Consider the following 15,702-nt stretch of genomic DNA (forward strand, 5'->3'; position numbering starts at 1 on the left):
TCTTGTATCCAGTCAGAATTTGCCTTGCTGCAAAGTTTATCTATTGCTTCTCATCCTGCCACTGTGTGCCTCCAAGAAGAGTCTGACTCGGTCTTCTCTGTAATCCCTCCTTTAGCAATTAGCCCCCACCTTTACCATCTCTTCCCAAGACTGAGCAAGCCCAGTTCCCTGAGCCTTTTGTTATGTCATGTACTCCAGCCTCCAACATTTGTGGTAATCCTTTGCTGGATTCACTCCAGTCTGTCAGTATGTTTTCTTTGTTTGTTTTTATACTTTGGGGCTCAAAACTGGACACGGTGCTCTAGATGTGGCCTCACAAAAGCTGAATAGAGGGGAATAATCATTTCTCTTGACCTGCTGGCTACCATCTAGCTAGTAGTCCAGCATGTAGTTGGCCTTCTGCCCCAAGGGCGACTACCAGGATCTCGAGATCCTTTTCTGCAAAGCTGCCTTCTATCCAGTTGGTGCCCAGCCTGTACTGTTGCATGGGATTATTCTATCCCATTACTGTAAGTATTCCCCATGGTAAAGAAAAAGCAGAGTATCTTGCAGATGTAGTGTTCTATAGAGTACCTTAAAGATTAAAATTCCTAACTCTGTGTAGCAGCTGGTTATTGTAAGACAAGACATATGGAGACTSAAATCAATTGTAGGATTAAAAGGCATGTTAGAAAATGTTATTTGAAACTCTAAACTGCAGTTATTAAAACAGAGGATAGTCTGATTTAAACTATTTTTGTCCCCTTGCCAAGCATGTGACGCACTTTTCTTGTGCACTTGCATGAGCAGAAGCAGCTATTGCCAGTCATAGGTTAAGAAAAGCATTGAAGAGATTCTTGTCATCTGAAATGATACTTACTCAGATCGTATCTGGAAGCATTTGCAGACACCAAGGGAAGTCTTATGTTGAAACTCTTTGAATGTGGGGTTTGTGCTATCTCCTTACAGTAGTCTTGACTGTTTTATAAGTTCTGGATTCCCTTGATAATTACACGTAGGAGCTGTACTGTAAGAGAGTACTTACTATACAGTAAGAGATGTTGGTCTGCTGCGTTCTGTCAGGCCATACAGCTTCTGTGGCTGTACAAAGATATGTTTAGTCATTTGTAAACTACATAGAATTTTTGTAAACTTTTTTTAATCTAAGCCAGCACTTCTGAAATGTGGGGCCACTCGAGCTGTATAGCCAGTAAGGACTTTTTGTGGCCAGTATCTGAAAACTATTCTGTTTTGATTTTATRACTCAAATCTGTGGCTACTTAGTGTATGCTGTGTCCATATATGTAGCCACAGCAAAATGTTATTAGGGGACCAAGTTAATGGGGTTTCTATGGAGACATGTTATGATGGAATAATTTGGATTATGGAATAGAATGTTTAAAACTTCCAAGCATCATGGGACTTCTAGATTTTTTGTTTGTTTATTTGTTTTATAGCATTATATTTTGAGGGTAGTAGCATTAAAAAAAGGCAGAGTTCGTCCTAAAATCTTGCTGTAGCTTGGCAGGGACTAGTAATGAAGTTGGACACTGAAGGCCGGAACTCTTCACATCATTTTTCTTATTCTGCCCATTGTTTTTGCTTATATTTCATATTTTGACAATTTTTTTAAACTGTTGTGCACCTCAATATGTTTAGTGAATGAGGATGTACATCCTGCAGAGAGACAGGGCCCTGGTGGTACTACCCACCGTATATGGAACTGTAAGTTCCTGAGTGTATTATTTAGGAACAGCTCCTGATGCTCTGATTCCTACTGAATGGACTTTGACACTGCAAAGAGGTTCAGTGAAGGAAGACATTTTATGGAATAAAGATATCATAATCTGGGTTTCTAGAAACTCTGAAGCAGTTAGGACAAGATTCTTGTTTCAGTTTTGGAATGGAGGATATGTATAAATCACTGATCGCTCACAAGTTCCTGTTAATCACCATTTACATGATAGTGACCAGTCTCAGGTCTACTCTTTCTTATGTCCTTATAATAGAAAAGACATCAGTGAATTTCTACCCAAAGACAATTTATGCAGGGGTCAGGTGAATGTTATTTCTCCTACTGAATAATTTTTCTAGTTATTAATGGACAAAGAAACTTAACAGAGGAAAAAAAAGGTATTAAACAATTTGGAGAGCCACAGAGCACCTGGAGGAGAAGTCAACTTTTATTTGCATTTGTCTGTTGAGAGAAATGTAGTAATACAATATTATTTTTAAACCACTTCAGAGGTTTTAAATTTTCTTAGAAAGAATAACTCTACTTTTTCAGGTTGAAAGAATTTTTTAGGGTTGATCTGAAACCTGTTGAAGCTACCATTTGCTTCACTTGGCTTTGATGGGGCTCATATTACAAAACAGTAAGGTTTTTTGTTTTAACACTGGTAGCAATAATAGGCATTCAGTGACCTTTCCAACTAACTGCAAGCCCATGTATAGCCTTTTGCTGAAAGGGAGACTTTTTGGATCATTTTCTTTCAGTAAGTGAAGATAAGATAATCACTTTAAAACCAAAGAATTGGCTGAACTTCTGAAATGTACGGCTCAGGCCCTGTTTTTTCATGTCACTCTTATTTCATGTTATGAAGTTCAGTGTCTTTAATCTTATTAAAAGATTCTCTCTCTAAAATTAGCAAAATAAGTCATAGCCTTCTGAAGGTGAGATGACCTGAAGTTATTAATCAGTGAGATTAATGTACTGGTGACCTGCATTTAGATGGATTAGATGAAGTGTAGAATCAGGTACTTACTGGTGGAACAGTATGTTTTTAAAAAATATTTTTGACTACAAGAACTTTCAGGTACCAACACCATGAAGTAGTTATGCCCTGTCTGATCAGACAACATGACACATGGAAAGCAAGCTGTCTGAACCAAAAACAGTAAGCACAGTAGATAGAGGATGGAAGGCACTGTGTGTCAGCATTGGGAGCAAACTTCTGTCTATTCCATAAGAGTGTTTCAGGACTGGATTAAAGCCTTCCCGTGGCTGTGCAAAAACACTAGTATTGGTTTTCCTTGGCCTTGTCAGTTCCTGTTTTAAGTGTGTAATTTTATATTATCAATGATATTTCTTTTGTCAAGAGTGACTTATTGGACTCCAGCAGTGCAATGTATAGGGTAAGTGGTGCTAAAGAAAAGGTTAAAAAAGATGGAAATTTTTAACAATGAGTCAATCCATCTTTGCTTTCTTGAGACTATAAATTTAAAGACATTTACTAGTTGAGGGGCAACTACAAATCAAGGAGAGTTATCTAAACTGTAAAAACCTGATTTGTGATTGTTTTGTTTGTGATGGAATTGTAAGGGAGTTTCCTGCATTAGTTTTTCGCTTGATGTGAACTGTTTGTCATTTCACAGAGATGACCATAAAAAGATTTTATCACTTACCATAAGGTTCATGCAACCAGCTTTTCCTCTTTATACCCTCCTTAACCCCCATGCATTTTAGGTGTAAGGATAAACACAAAGTTTATTTCATTTTTTTTAGAATTTGAAATTAGTGTAATGGTATTTGTATTTTGAAAGTTATAGATTATTTTGAAATGTCACTTATATGCATTTCTTAACTGTAAAGCTATAGGATGTATTTGTAAATACAAGTGGGAGGAGGAAGTCCTTAATCTGATTTACAGAAATCCGTAATAATAATAATAATAATAATAATAATATAGTTTAATAGCCTTAGTCCCTCATTAGGATTCCTTAACACTAAAGGAGGGCAAAAAATAATTATTGTTATAATATAAAGGACATTATGCAGCCTGCAGATTATTTAAGTGCTGAATAACTGCTAAATATATTTTTTACTTATTTGTAGTAGAAACCAGGATAACATGAATTTAGAGACTCTCAACTAAGAAGCATTTTTATGCTGTTTTGATTCAGTGTATCATGCTTCTTTTTCACAGCATTGAAAACCAATTTGAACAAGGGTTTCATGTTCAAAGGTTTGTTTAATGCTCTTTCTTATAATACTTTGCATTTTTTTTATCTTTTTCAAGAAAAATGATGCTGAAAAGTATAAAGAAAGACTATTGAATGGCCTGATGTAATATTCAAATTTTTAAAGGGGGCTGTGCCTCTTTATGTACAAAATAAATCCACAAATAGAGTCATAATGTGATTTAGAGCCCTTTATAGAGGGGAATTTGGTAACAGGAGAATGAAACTTTCATATTTCTTTTGAACTTTGTTTTACAATTATCTGTTGTAACAGTTTTCCAATTTGACCATAGTTTGCACAGTTGGCTGCAGTATAAAATATACAGAAGTTAAGGGAAGGTGTTCCACTGATGGTGCTGGGTTTTGGAAATGACCATCGGTTAGTTATATTTTACAAATCATAAGAATTTCTGTAATGGGCAGAGCTAATGGAAAGAGCTTTTGGTCCCATTCGTTCCTTCCCCTGGGCAAGCAAAGCTCTTCCCGGAGCGCCTCCCACGCAGGCTGTGCTTGCCATGCTCCTCAATGGAGCTGGGTTTGAGGCTTGCCCACGAGCCTCGTGGGTCAAATGGAGACATGTAGGCATCTTCTTACTAGTTGTTGTGGTAACTGAAAATAAGTGTGGACCTTTTTCATGGTGTGTCTTGTGTATTCAGTAAGCAGAAACACGCGTAACACGTGAAGAGTACAATACTAAATTACTAATTAAGGTAATAGTTTTTGTAGTTTAGCCAGGGCAACTACTAATACATAGAGTAGAGCACTGTTGACAAGCCACTGCAGACAGCGTTTTTAGCTTAGTTTTGTTTTCTTTCTAATAGTTATAAATACCTTTCAAAAGTACTCCAGGAAAGCTCAGCAGCTAAAGAAACCAAAGATTAACCTTTAACCGCTAGCCATGCTCCTGCTAGCTATTCCAGTGGCCCAGCAATTACCATCTAACATGATAAATGTCTGATGCCGATCTGTAGGAATGTTATTATTTGTTCTTTAGGGAAACCAAAATTATATTTGTAGTTCACAAGGGAAAAGAGAAATAAGAGTATGCAGAATGCTTTCAAAGAAGTAAACGTGCTCCTGGGATATTTATGAAGTTCTGCCAAAACTTTAAGCTAAACTATAGAAACCAAAATGAATGAGCTGACTTCTGGTTAAGTCTTGGCTCATGATGCTTTACATTATTCATTGTAAAAACCCACCTATTTAATCAATAATTATTAAAGAAACATCTGTTGCCTTTAATGAGGTAGCTCTGAAATACATTCATGGAACTAGTAAACTGAGTAGAAGTCATGTTTTGCTAACTTCTTAATGTAGCTTTCCATCTTAGATGCAGGCTCTTTGCTTTAAACTTTATTCAGCTCAACTTTTCTTCTCTATCACCCAACGTTTGCTGGGAGTTTGGTAAGTAAAGCACTTCCAGGGTATTTAAAGAAAATGTCCAGTTTTCCTGAGATACCCCTTTGCAGCTTTCTGAGAACTGTATTATTAACTTCATAGAAATTTACAGTCTTCACAAGTATATGAATACTACTGACACGAGTGTATAAATACTGTTGATGAAGCCTTCTTATTGATGTTCCACACAAAATCTGCAATGCATCTTAATGTCTGTTTTTAGCCATCTAAAAGTTTGACATTCCATCTCAGAAAGTTGTCTGTGGCTGTGTTAAGTAGAAAAAAGAGAGGCAGTTTCAGGAATAAATTGTCTGTACTTTAAAAACTCAGTTAAGAGTAGAATGAGTCTCTTTTGTGGTGTTCGTCTCTCACGTTGCCTCCTATGGAGGAGCTGTGGAACTGGAAGCACCTGGTGTCAGACTCTTTTAGAAGTTTGAATTTATGTACAGTTATTCCCACTCATTTTTTGTTACAAAAATTACAAAAAAAAAAAAAAGAAAAGTAAGAGTTTCAATGCAAAAAAGTTGGTAAATTTCTGGAGTACTATTACAGGCATGACAGTAACTTCCTTCATTACAAGAAGTAAGTTCACAAGTGTGAACTCTATGGTCTGAAGTATCTTCCATTTTTGACAGAAACCTTCAAGACCTTTCAGTATCACTCAAGAATAGTTTGGAAGATATTTGTGATTTCATGTTCTTTGCTGCCTTGCAAGATTTTGTTTGATGTCTCTTGTTTCCTCATAATGTACTCAGAGGTTCTTCTTACCTGGAAGACCACAGATACAGTTTCTAGTCAGAAAAAAAGAGGTTAAATATATGTTTAAAATATGGGTGCTAAAAATATAGATGCTATTTTAGTTTGCAAAGTCGTAACTTAAAAACGAAATTTGAACTGTGTCTTTTCCAGGAATCTTCAGGTGTATTTATGTTGACTAGATGAAGTAAATAATTGGCYATGCCTGAACACCAGAATTTAACCCTATTAGTGGAATTTCCAAATTTTATTATTATTATTATTATTTTTAAACTGACTGTAGTAGGAGTTACTATCAGACTGGCTTTGATGGTAGCAGAGCTGGATTTGTTGAAAGTGTCTAATTTTATAGTTTTACAAGAGATTCATTAATGTTTTTAGAATTAATCACTACTTGCCAGTGAATTCATGAAGAGGCAGCATATATATGTCAATGCAGAATCTAACTTTAATTCTGTATGTTTTAGAGTGAAATTCCTGTCTGTCTTGAATAAAAATTGTTCTCCTGTATGGAAACCTATTTGTATATTGATGCCCAGTGGTTGTGCTATATTATCATGGTGAAATGTATACCATAGTAAAGGCAGTTGTGCTGCATGCCAGATTTTGCACCGTGGTTACTGGCAGCTGCTTCAGATGAGGAAACGGACGTAGCTGGGAGGTGCAGACTGTTGTCGTACTCTGTCAAAGGGACTGCTTCAGACCTGCTGCTGGTGTCGAAGGAGGGACACCCTTTGGGCTCCTTGTGTTACAGCTCCCTGGTCAGGGTGGGCAGGTGGCATGCTTTACTTCAACCAACAAACACTTATGTTTTGAAATCCTAGTTTAAGTGACACCAAGCAATGAAAATAAGCTCTGTTAGAAATTTTCGGCTCTTTTAAGAGGAATAGCTAATTCTTAAAGATATTTTTGCACATGCAGATAATAAAACTGTTACACAGAGGAATATCTGAAATGCTGCTACACGTGTGTTTTTGTACTGTGATGTGGCTCCGCGGTAAAGATTGCTGGGGAATTCTTTTGTTGGTGTCCTTTTTCATTGACTTATTCTTACAAAAGGGGTGAAAAAAGCGATTGCTGCAGAATTTTTCTGAAAGTGGCTGTTGGTTGCAGTGGATGACTAAACGTAAAGTCCTGCTAATCATAAAAGCTTTGTCTCACAACACTCTCTTAATAGCGGCTTTGAAAACAAATACCACTTTATTCCCGTGAATATCTCGGATTGTTCTGCCGTCTTGGCTTACTCTTCTGCTCTCCATTCCTCAGGCTCCCAAAGGTTATAGCCCGCCTGCATATGTCATATCTAATTTCTGTGATGGAGTACGGTTGCTGTGTATGCCACAAAAGGTGTATAGTGAGCTGGATTCGACTCTGAGTTCGTAAGGGTTGGGGGCTGCGCTAGCTAAAAAAAGAAGCTGCTCTTTCTGGGGAAGTGCAGTCCTGGAAACCTGCTGTGGTTTTTGCTTCTGAAACCTACTGGGTATTATTAGGGCTGGAAAAACGGACAAGTTATCCCATTTGGCTGCCCGTAGCGGCCTCTGCTGGCAGGCTCTCCAGCGGCATGAACCTAACCTCTTTCCAAAATGAGCATCACCAGCAACACTGCTGCTTTCCTCCTCTGGAAATGAGTGTACTGCAAATATGCTCCTCATCTGTGTCCGCAAGGCTATTTGCAACTGCTTCCCTGTCTCCCCCCCCCCATATGATTTTATAAAGCAATTAGGAAAACAATTATCTCATTCTTGAACAGAATCATTAAAGGTGCAATAGTAAAGTGTTTGTTTGTACCAGCTCTAATTAAAAAAAAAATTTATTAATTGGTTTATGTATTTGTTTTCAGCAACAGATTTGCAAGATGCTGATGCATCAGGAGGAAGGATCAGAAAGTTGAGTGTTGGACAGTATGACAATGATGTCCCAGGGCAGCCAACATACACCAGGTGTGGATGGATGAAGTCTCCTACTGCTGACCAGGCTGTAAATCCAGGATCGCTAATTGCTGTTGGGGAGACCAAAGAGGTAAACAATTAAGAATTATTCAGAAAGATTTAATGAAGTGAATGGCCAGCAGGGCCTCACATTCATGTTCAGTGTCCAAAATCAGTGTAGAGCAATTTGCATTTGCATCCTGGCAATAAAAATGAACGACCATAGTTAACTCAGAAATGTAATTCAGTGTTGCAGGCTGTCCTGCTGTTATCCTTTGTATGTGTTTATGTGGTTTCAGTGTTCCAAGATCTCTCTGGTGGGCAAGTGGATCAGATTACATGAAATCTTCTAAAATCTGATGATGAAAAATACCCCACTATGTTGTAGGATTAAGTGGGAATTTTGACACTGTGATTTTGCTCTTTTGTGCCCTTCCTAGATGGCTATAGCATGTTACCAAGATGAAATAGATGGAGGAATCTTTTCCCCAACCAAAAATGGAAATGAAGCTGTCTCATCCACGCCAGCTTTTCCCCTGTCACCAGAGACACCATGTGGTAAGGAAATGTCTGCATCATTTGTTTTTTCTTTTCATAGTTCTATTAGCATTTTACCTGTCATTGAAGAGTAACCTTACTTTTCTGTCTCTTCTAGTGAAAACACCTCCGCTATATCAACGGATTCCCTCCAGTCAAAAGACCAGCAGCCCATCTGAGCTGTACAGAACTGGTCCTGGTAAGAACCCCATACGTAAATAATTTGAAACTGAACTGTGTATGAAGATAGCTAACCAAACAGTAGTTGTTCCTTTATAAATATATGGACATGTGCCTGTTGAATGTAGATATGTGCAAGTCAGAGAAGTAGAATTTAGCCTTGCCACAGAGACTTGTAGTGCTCTGCTATCAAAATAGTACTGTCAAGAGATTTGATTTCCTTGTGACTTCTTTGTTGGTGTTGGCTCCATCTGAGCAAGGAGCAGTGAGCTCCATGGTGCCATCTTGCCAGGCACGTGCAGCTGGCAGTAGTGCTTGGCCTTGGCTGTGCTCAAGTCAAGAAGTTTCTTAGTCAAAAGAAAGAATATTCGGAGGGGGGGGGGTTGCCACAACACAGTTTGTAAACATGCAAGCCTGGAAAAGTAGTTGGTATTAGATAATTATGTAAGTAGTGTTTAAAGGGCTAGTGTGATCTAGCTGTGAATTGCCAGTAAAGAATTCCTCTTCTTGGCCCTAACTTTCTGCTGCTAAAAATAGGATGGTATGTCCTTCACCAGGTATCCTCTCTAACTCTGAATCAAAATTCATGCATTATTTTTGCTAAGCGTACATTGATAACTTACCATCTTTGTTCTGTTGTTATTTCACTCAGTATGAATACAGAACTTCCAAACGTTTTATGTTATCTCCATATAAGTACATAAGTAGATTAATGCAAAAAAACTTTGTACAGTGTCATGGCTTAGGTGAGGGCAGCTCAGCTCCCTACTACTCCAGTTCTATCTCTGGTTGCTAGAGCGCCCTCTGTTGAGCTGTTGGGCTTTGGGCAGATTGGAGAACATAATGGTGGGTGTTAGCTGGCATACATAGGAAATTTGTCACCTACTCTTTCCTGTTTTCTTCAAAGGATTGTTCCTTGGGAATTTTTCATAATGAGGTTGCGTGATATTTGTGTATTTGCCTTTTCTTCTGTAGAACTTTTTTTATTCTTGCTTTAAAAGAATAAAAAAAATTGTTAGCTGTAACTTTTCTGGACAAATGTATGAGTCTTACCTTTTTCTGGTGCAAAATGATTTTAAGACCATAAGTTAAAAAAAAAAAAAGTATTTCACATGACTGTATCAAAGTACTGGACATAGGAGGATGCTCATATAACTTATTTAAAACCTTAATAAAAAACAAAGACATTCATTTAACTTATATGCATTGGAAGATGTTTAGATAATTTATATATAAAATATATATATGTATGTATACACACACACATATATACTTTATATTTTTATATACACATATATAAAAATATAAAGTATATTATATTGTCTAGGCTGCAACTATCTTCTCAGGTGGGCTCTTGATAGTAGAGTTTCCAATAAGTTGGATATGGTTGTTTTTGATGCAATAGCTATAGTGTTGTGTCTTTAACTTTGGAAAAATGCCTTCTTTAATTTGCCTTATTTAATAGTTAGCAAAAGCAAATAACATCAACACAGAATGAAATTATCTTTAGTAATAAAGCAATCTTCTATACTGTTCAAGACGTCTGTTTATGATTCGGTTGCTGTGGCTTTGACCTTTACTCTCTCAACTCTTAAACAATTTGAAGTAAATATACTCCTGAGGTCAGCTTCAGCAAATCAATTACAGTTTGCTTACCTTGAATTAATCTACTGAATACTTTGTTGTTGTTGTTAAATGGTTTCCAGTGCTGTTGCTAACAGTGGGGACTTGCCCTGGAAGGATTAAAGTGTTTTTCAGCATATTTCTCAGTTTTGTTGGTGATTCTCCTCCTTAGTTCCAAGTGCTGTCACCTCTTAAATACTGGTTTTAGATTCTCAATTAATGTGGCCCCTGAAAATAATGACTCTAGCTTAGAGCAAAGCAGAAAAATCTCTCTTGGAACATAAAAATAAGGATTGTTTTCTACCCCTTTAAAAATGACTCTCAAGGACTTCTATGAGAGAACTGGAAACTCTGAGCTGAGCCCAGATGACATAACAAGGCTTTTTCTGTCCCTTGATGACACCCTCTTCCTTAGAGACGTGACTAATAGTACGAGCATGAAGATGGGTGGAAGAAGATAACTGAAAGACAGTTAGTTCTTCTAATATGTTATGTCTGCTTTCTGCTTGGAAATGATTGTGTGTTGGTTTGAGATATTTAGCAAAAGTAAATATCAAGTAGAGAGGGTCAAGTCTTGGACAATAGGATTTGGGCAGGAATATGTTCAGTATTAATAAATGGTGTGGCACATGTGCTTGTTCCCTGATACTACTTGGTAGGCATTTTCAGGACACAGGCTGGATGATGTTAAATGAATTGGTTTATTTTAAGTGTGTAGAGTGTTAGGGCCTTTGGTGCCTTAGTGCACACTCTCCCAAATGCACCTATAGCCATGACTGTTGGTATCTCAGTAGACTCTTGTGTGGCCTACAATTTTAGTAGTAGCTCAGTGAATCACAAACATGAATGGGCTTATAGTTACTGTACTTCTTGTTGACTTCTGAGGATATCCCTATCTTGCCATTGGAATACTGAAACAGGGAGAAAAGGTGTTCACATGGTGCTTGGCCACTAATTTGGGGGAGATGACTTGTCCCTTCAGGAGTACTTCTACTGAAACAGAAGTACACCTGTGTATGTCACGGTGTACAGCATGTTACAAGTCAAGTGCACAGCTCCCTTTGGCTTCGTTTTTACCTGTGAACACTGTACTTTGACAGTAAGATCAAAGGTATGCAGTTGGACATCCAGAAAACAGGCAATGTACCATTAGTGAGCATCTCTAAGAAACGTTTGTTGGGCAACTTTCCCACCATAGCACAGAAACTTCTTTGTCAGAAGCAACATTAGAATCCTACCTTATATATAAAACCACTTTTTTTTCTCTTTCCCCTTCAGTGTTCTGCTTTGCTTTACTGCTTATATCTACAGTATACATTTACTGTATTTACTTGCTTATTCATCTTATCACTTTGGCCAAAAGTGAAGCAGACATCTTCCCACTACCTTTGCTACCTATCCCTGATTCATGGCCAGAGTCAAGGGCATTGTGTTTTGTGTGTTGAATGAGTCAGAGAATCTGAAGGCAACAAAAGTAGCGTTTCATGTGGTTAAGACTGTTTTAATGCACATGCCAGAAGGATCATGCTAACATCATGATACAAGTTGCAAATAATTCTGACAGCCCCTAATTTTAAGTACTTCCTTTTGCAATCTTGCTCTTCTTCTAAACACTTCTCTTGGTTTGTATTTTGGTAGAAGTTGGGAAACAGATTGACTTATCCAGAGATTTTCAACAGGTTGAGGGCTTTGGAATCATGGCAGAAATTTCTACCATTGAGATGTTGTCCCTTTTGTTTCAGTTCAGATATTGTTTGACCTCAAAATAGCTTTGTTCTACATCTTGGCTTTGCTACTCATCTGCGTTTCAAGATAGCAGTGAGGATGCCATCACGTTCTGGTTGCCAATTACCTCTTATTTTCCTCTATGTCCTCTGGTTTTATTTCTTTGTAGAGAACAACTTTCAGTATAGTTAGCACTTGGCATATCAAGGCAGAACTACTGGCTAGAAGACTGTTTTTGGAAAAATAGTAAAGGTACATATTTTGAAAGAAAAATACACGTTTTTGTGTATAGTATATTCAAGAATTACAGTGGCATCCAGTCTTCATGTATATCAAATGGCAAAATTATCTGTTCTTTTAAAAGTTGTTTCTGTGATAAATTATTCTTGCTGTTCACTGTATGCCTTATTTCTTGAATGTATCTAATTCTGATTCTTAAACTATTTATTCAAGTGAAAGGCACTGTCTTCCATGAAACCTGACAAAACCCTGTATAAAATGCCCCCAGAAACCTTAATTTTCTTTCCTGGGGAAACCACTTTTTAGGGTAAGTCAGTTCACTGCTGTCATGTATCTCCCTTACATTAGCTGTGTCCTACCTCTTCTTTTTTTTCCATAAATTTCTTTAAGGCTTCCTGCCTGAGTCGGCTAGAGGTGACCGCATTCTTGTTCAGCACTTTGTTTTCAGAACTGAGCAGGTTTCACCTTCGTCGTTCTGTGTTGAGGCATGCAGTTCCTTGCTATAAGTGCCGCTGTTCCAGTGCAGTTGCTTGCTACCGTAATTGCCCTTTTTCCTTACTTTATGTAGCTTGCAAGCAATATAGCACCTGTGGAGCTTAGTCTGAATGATCATCTGAAAGACAAATTGTTTTTTAAGACAAACTTGAGCCATCTATAAATTGGTTAGTTTTATAAATACCTCACCAAAAAAGGCAGGATCCAAATAGTGAGAACACAGATACAGTCTCCTGGTGACATAACAGCCATTATATATCTGATGGGAGAGTCCTATGCATCAGTGAAGGAACAGAAGCCCTGTTTGTAGGACATTTTGAAGCTTGTAAAGGCTCTCTTGTCTCGCACAGCATACAGCTAATTGAAGTCCCTTTGTATATAGAAGTACCAAATAAAACCGGGGCAAGCTCTTTGCCAGAGAGCTGAACTCTGGCTCACCACCCCATCCACATTCAGAGACTTCCTGCCTTCTGCATCTTCCTCAGCCTTGGCCAAAGCATAAACAGAGCTTTGCAGAAAATCTGCCTTCACAAACAGGCACTGTCCTGCAGCAGAAGCCCTGGTCCATAGAACAAGGGAAGATTATTTATAACTCTTTATCCATGCACTGTTTAGGAGAAGACATGATGGCCTGGCTTTCCATCTTCTCCAAACATAGCCTAGGTATAGTTGTGTGGTTCAAGTCATGCATGCAGTGGAATGACAGCTAGGATGAGGAATCTCAAAGTGTTTAAGTGTGCATACGGCCCTCTCTTTTCTTGCCCACTAGTGACATTAGCCCAGGTGCTGCACTCCATGCATGTACTATATGTACAAGCTGCATCTTTTCTAAAAATTGTCAAAAGGTCATATTTTCTCCTCATGCTGTCATAGTACTCCTCAAGTCCAGACACTGGTGTATTTCCACCCTTTTCCTAACACAGTCTGTATTTTTATCTGACAGAGACACTGAAATTCTAAATTCCACCCATTGACTAATGTAGGTTTATTCTGTTACGTCACCCGGTGAGGTGATGAATGTTTCATAAATCTCTTCGAAGGCAAAAGCACAACCTAATAGATTTCCTTGTTAGTGCAGAAATCTATTACTAATTGTAGTTTCATACTGTAACTCCATGATTGTCATTTCTTATTTCTTCAGTAAAAAAGTGTCCAGGTTCTGAATTGAAAGCTTTTGTGCGTGTCAGAAGGGTTACCGGCATAGGAGATAGAAGTGATGCTGTTTTCTGAGAGGGGAAAAATTAGCAGTTTATGATGTGCAAAAGCATTCTTCACAATATGAAAGGTTTTATATAATTTTTTTCATACCTCTCTCTTGCCCTTACCTGTGTACATAAGATATATGTGTCCAAGGCAAAATGAAGAGCAAGTTGTGACAGATATCGAACTTTTCCAGGCGTCTGGGTTTATTTACTTAGTACATCAGTGCATCCACTTCAGTGGATGCTTGTCATAAGCTCTGTCCTTCTGGACACACAGGTGCGTTTTGTTTTTTGTTTTCCTTGTTTTACAGTAAGGCTATTAAAATGCTATAAAAATCACAAGTAGAGACAAGAGATTTATGATGTTTACTACAAGGTAGTTAGACAAGGTCTGTGTTATATTTTCCACTGTCCTGCAATTGACCTTGCCATGTTTATCTCATGGTTAAAATACAGTGCTTACCTCCGTAATATTTTTACAGTGAAACAGCTAATGTTTCTTAAGTATGATAAAGTATACCATTTACTAGTGTATGTTAGCCTCCATAGCCAAAAAGAATAACTATGAAAGGACTCAGGTCTCCTGTTGGGACTCTACCAACATGAATTTAATTAGGTCCTTGCAGAAACCTTGCAGAAAAGAAAGACATTGCAGAATTCAATACAGCATTGTTAAAAACGTTAGGAACCAAATTCTTGCCAAATGTAAATACTGAAGTCAATGCAGTATGTCACGAACTGTATCACTCCTTTTTCTTATCTTCCCTGTATTACTTGTTTGACACACTTAGCTCAGTAAAACTAATCTTTAGGGAAACTTTTTAATGCACAGGGTTTGGAGATAACTTGCTGTATTTTCGGCAGTCTGTGTTGTCACAGACTGACAGTAATTTTCAAAGACCCTCTTCAGTTTGCACCACCGATTACAGAGTCCTTAACCAGAAATTTTGTATCTTGTGTGTCCTGCAGGGGAGATCATGCTCACTGCTTTGGAAAAATTTTCTTTTTCTGGTTTATGCTATGTGCTTCACCTTCTGTGAAAGTATTCACAGTGATCTCTTTTTCTTGTTTTTACTGAATGACTTTTCAGTCCAGGTGGGGAAAGTATTGACTGATAAGCAAATGGAAATACTGAGGTTGTCCATTTAAAAAGAAAAAGACAACAGTTCTCCAACAGGCTAGTGAGGCTTCTATATTGCCTGTTTGAACTAAGACACTGCTGAAAAGTTAAATGGGATCCTCTGTCTAAAATAGTGAATGTAAATTGGATTTAACTTTTCTGACTGGGAAGTGAGTAACCAAATGGAGGGGTTGGGGGGATCCTAACTGTAGAAAGAATCTCTTAACTTTCTCATCATCCAGTTGTGTGCTCAAGTCAAATGTTGATGTCTGTTAAATGGATGGGAGATTTGATGAGGAAAATGCTGTTCTACAGGAATTCAGATGTAATAATATTTATGGCTGGGAATATCTTTAAAGTCTCTTACGTGTTATAAGCACTTTCATTTTAGTCTGGTCTGTCTACCATTTCTTAGACCTTAACTCAGTTTTTGTAACACCATAGACTTAAAATGAAACACCTCACTATTTCACTGCGTGTATTGGAGTCAATCGCCACATTGTGTGAAGGCTTTGGTCTAATCTTCAAAGCCTGCCTTACAGGTGCCCCCAAGCTCTTC

At 37.8% G+C, this 15,702-nt stretch overlaps 1 protein-coding gene across 1 annotated transcript in view; it reads left to right on the forward strand.

The window, feature by feature from the left end:
* TNS3 (tensin 3) overlaps positions 1–15,702 on the forward strand; it is a 317,735-nt gene that overhangs the window by 256,748 nt on the left and 45,285 nt on the right. The window contains exons 19-21 of the mRNA XM_026063948.1: positions 7,934–8,112; positions 8,462–8,579; positions 8,677–8,757. Of these exons, the coding sequence (XP_025919733.1) occupies positions 7,934–8,112; positions 8,462–8,579; positions 8,677–8,757 (378 nt within the window). The remainder of the gene's footprint in view (positions 1–7,933; positions 8,113–8,461; positions 8,580–8,676; positions 8,758–15,702) is intronic.

Source organism: Apteryx rowi, unplaced genomic scaffold (genome assembly GCF_003343035.1).
Source record: "Apteryx rowi isolate R43461 unplaced genomic scaffold, aptRow1 scaffold_204, whole genome shotgun sequence".
NCBI lineage: Eukaryota > Metazoa > Chordata > Aves > Apterygiformes > Apterygidae > Apteryx > Apteryx rowi.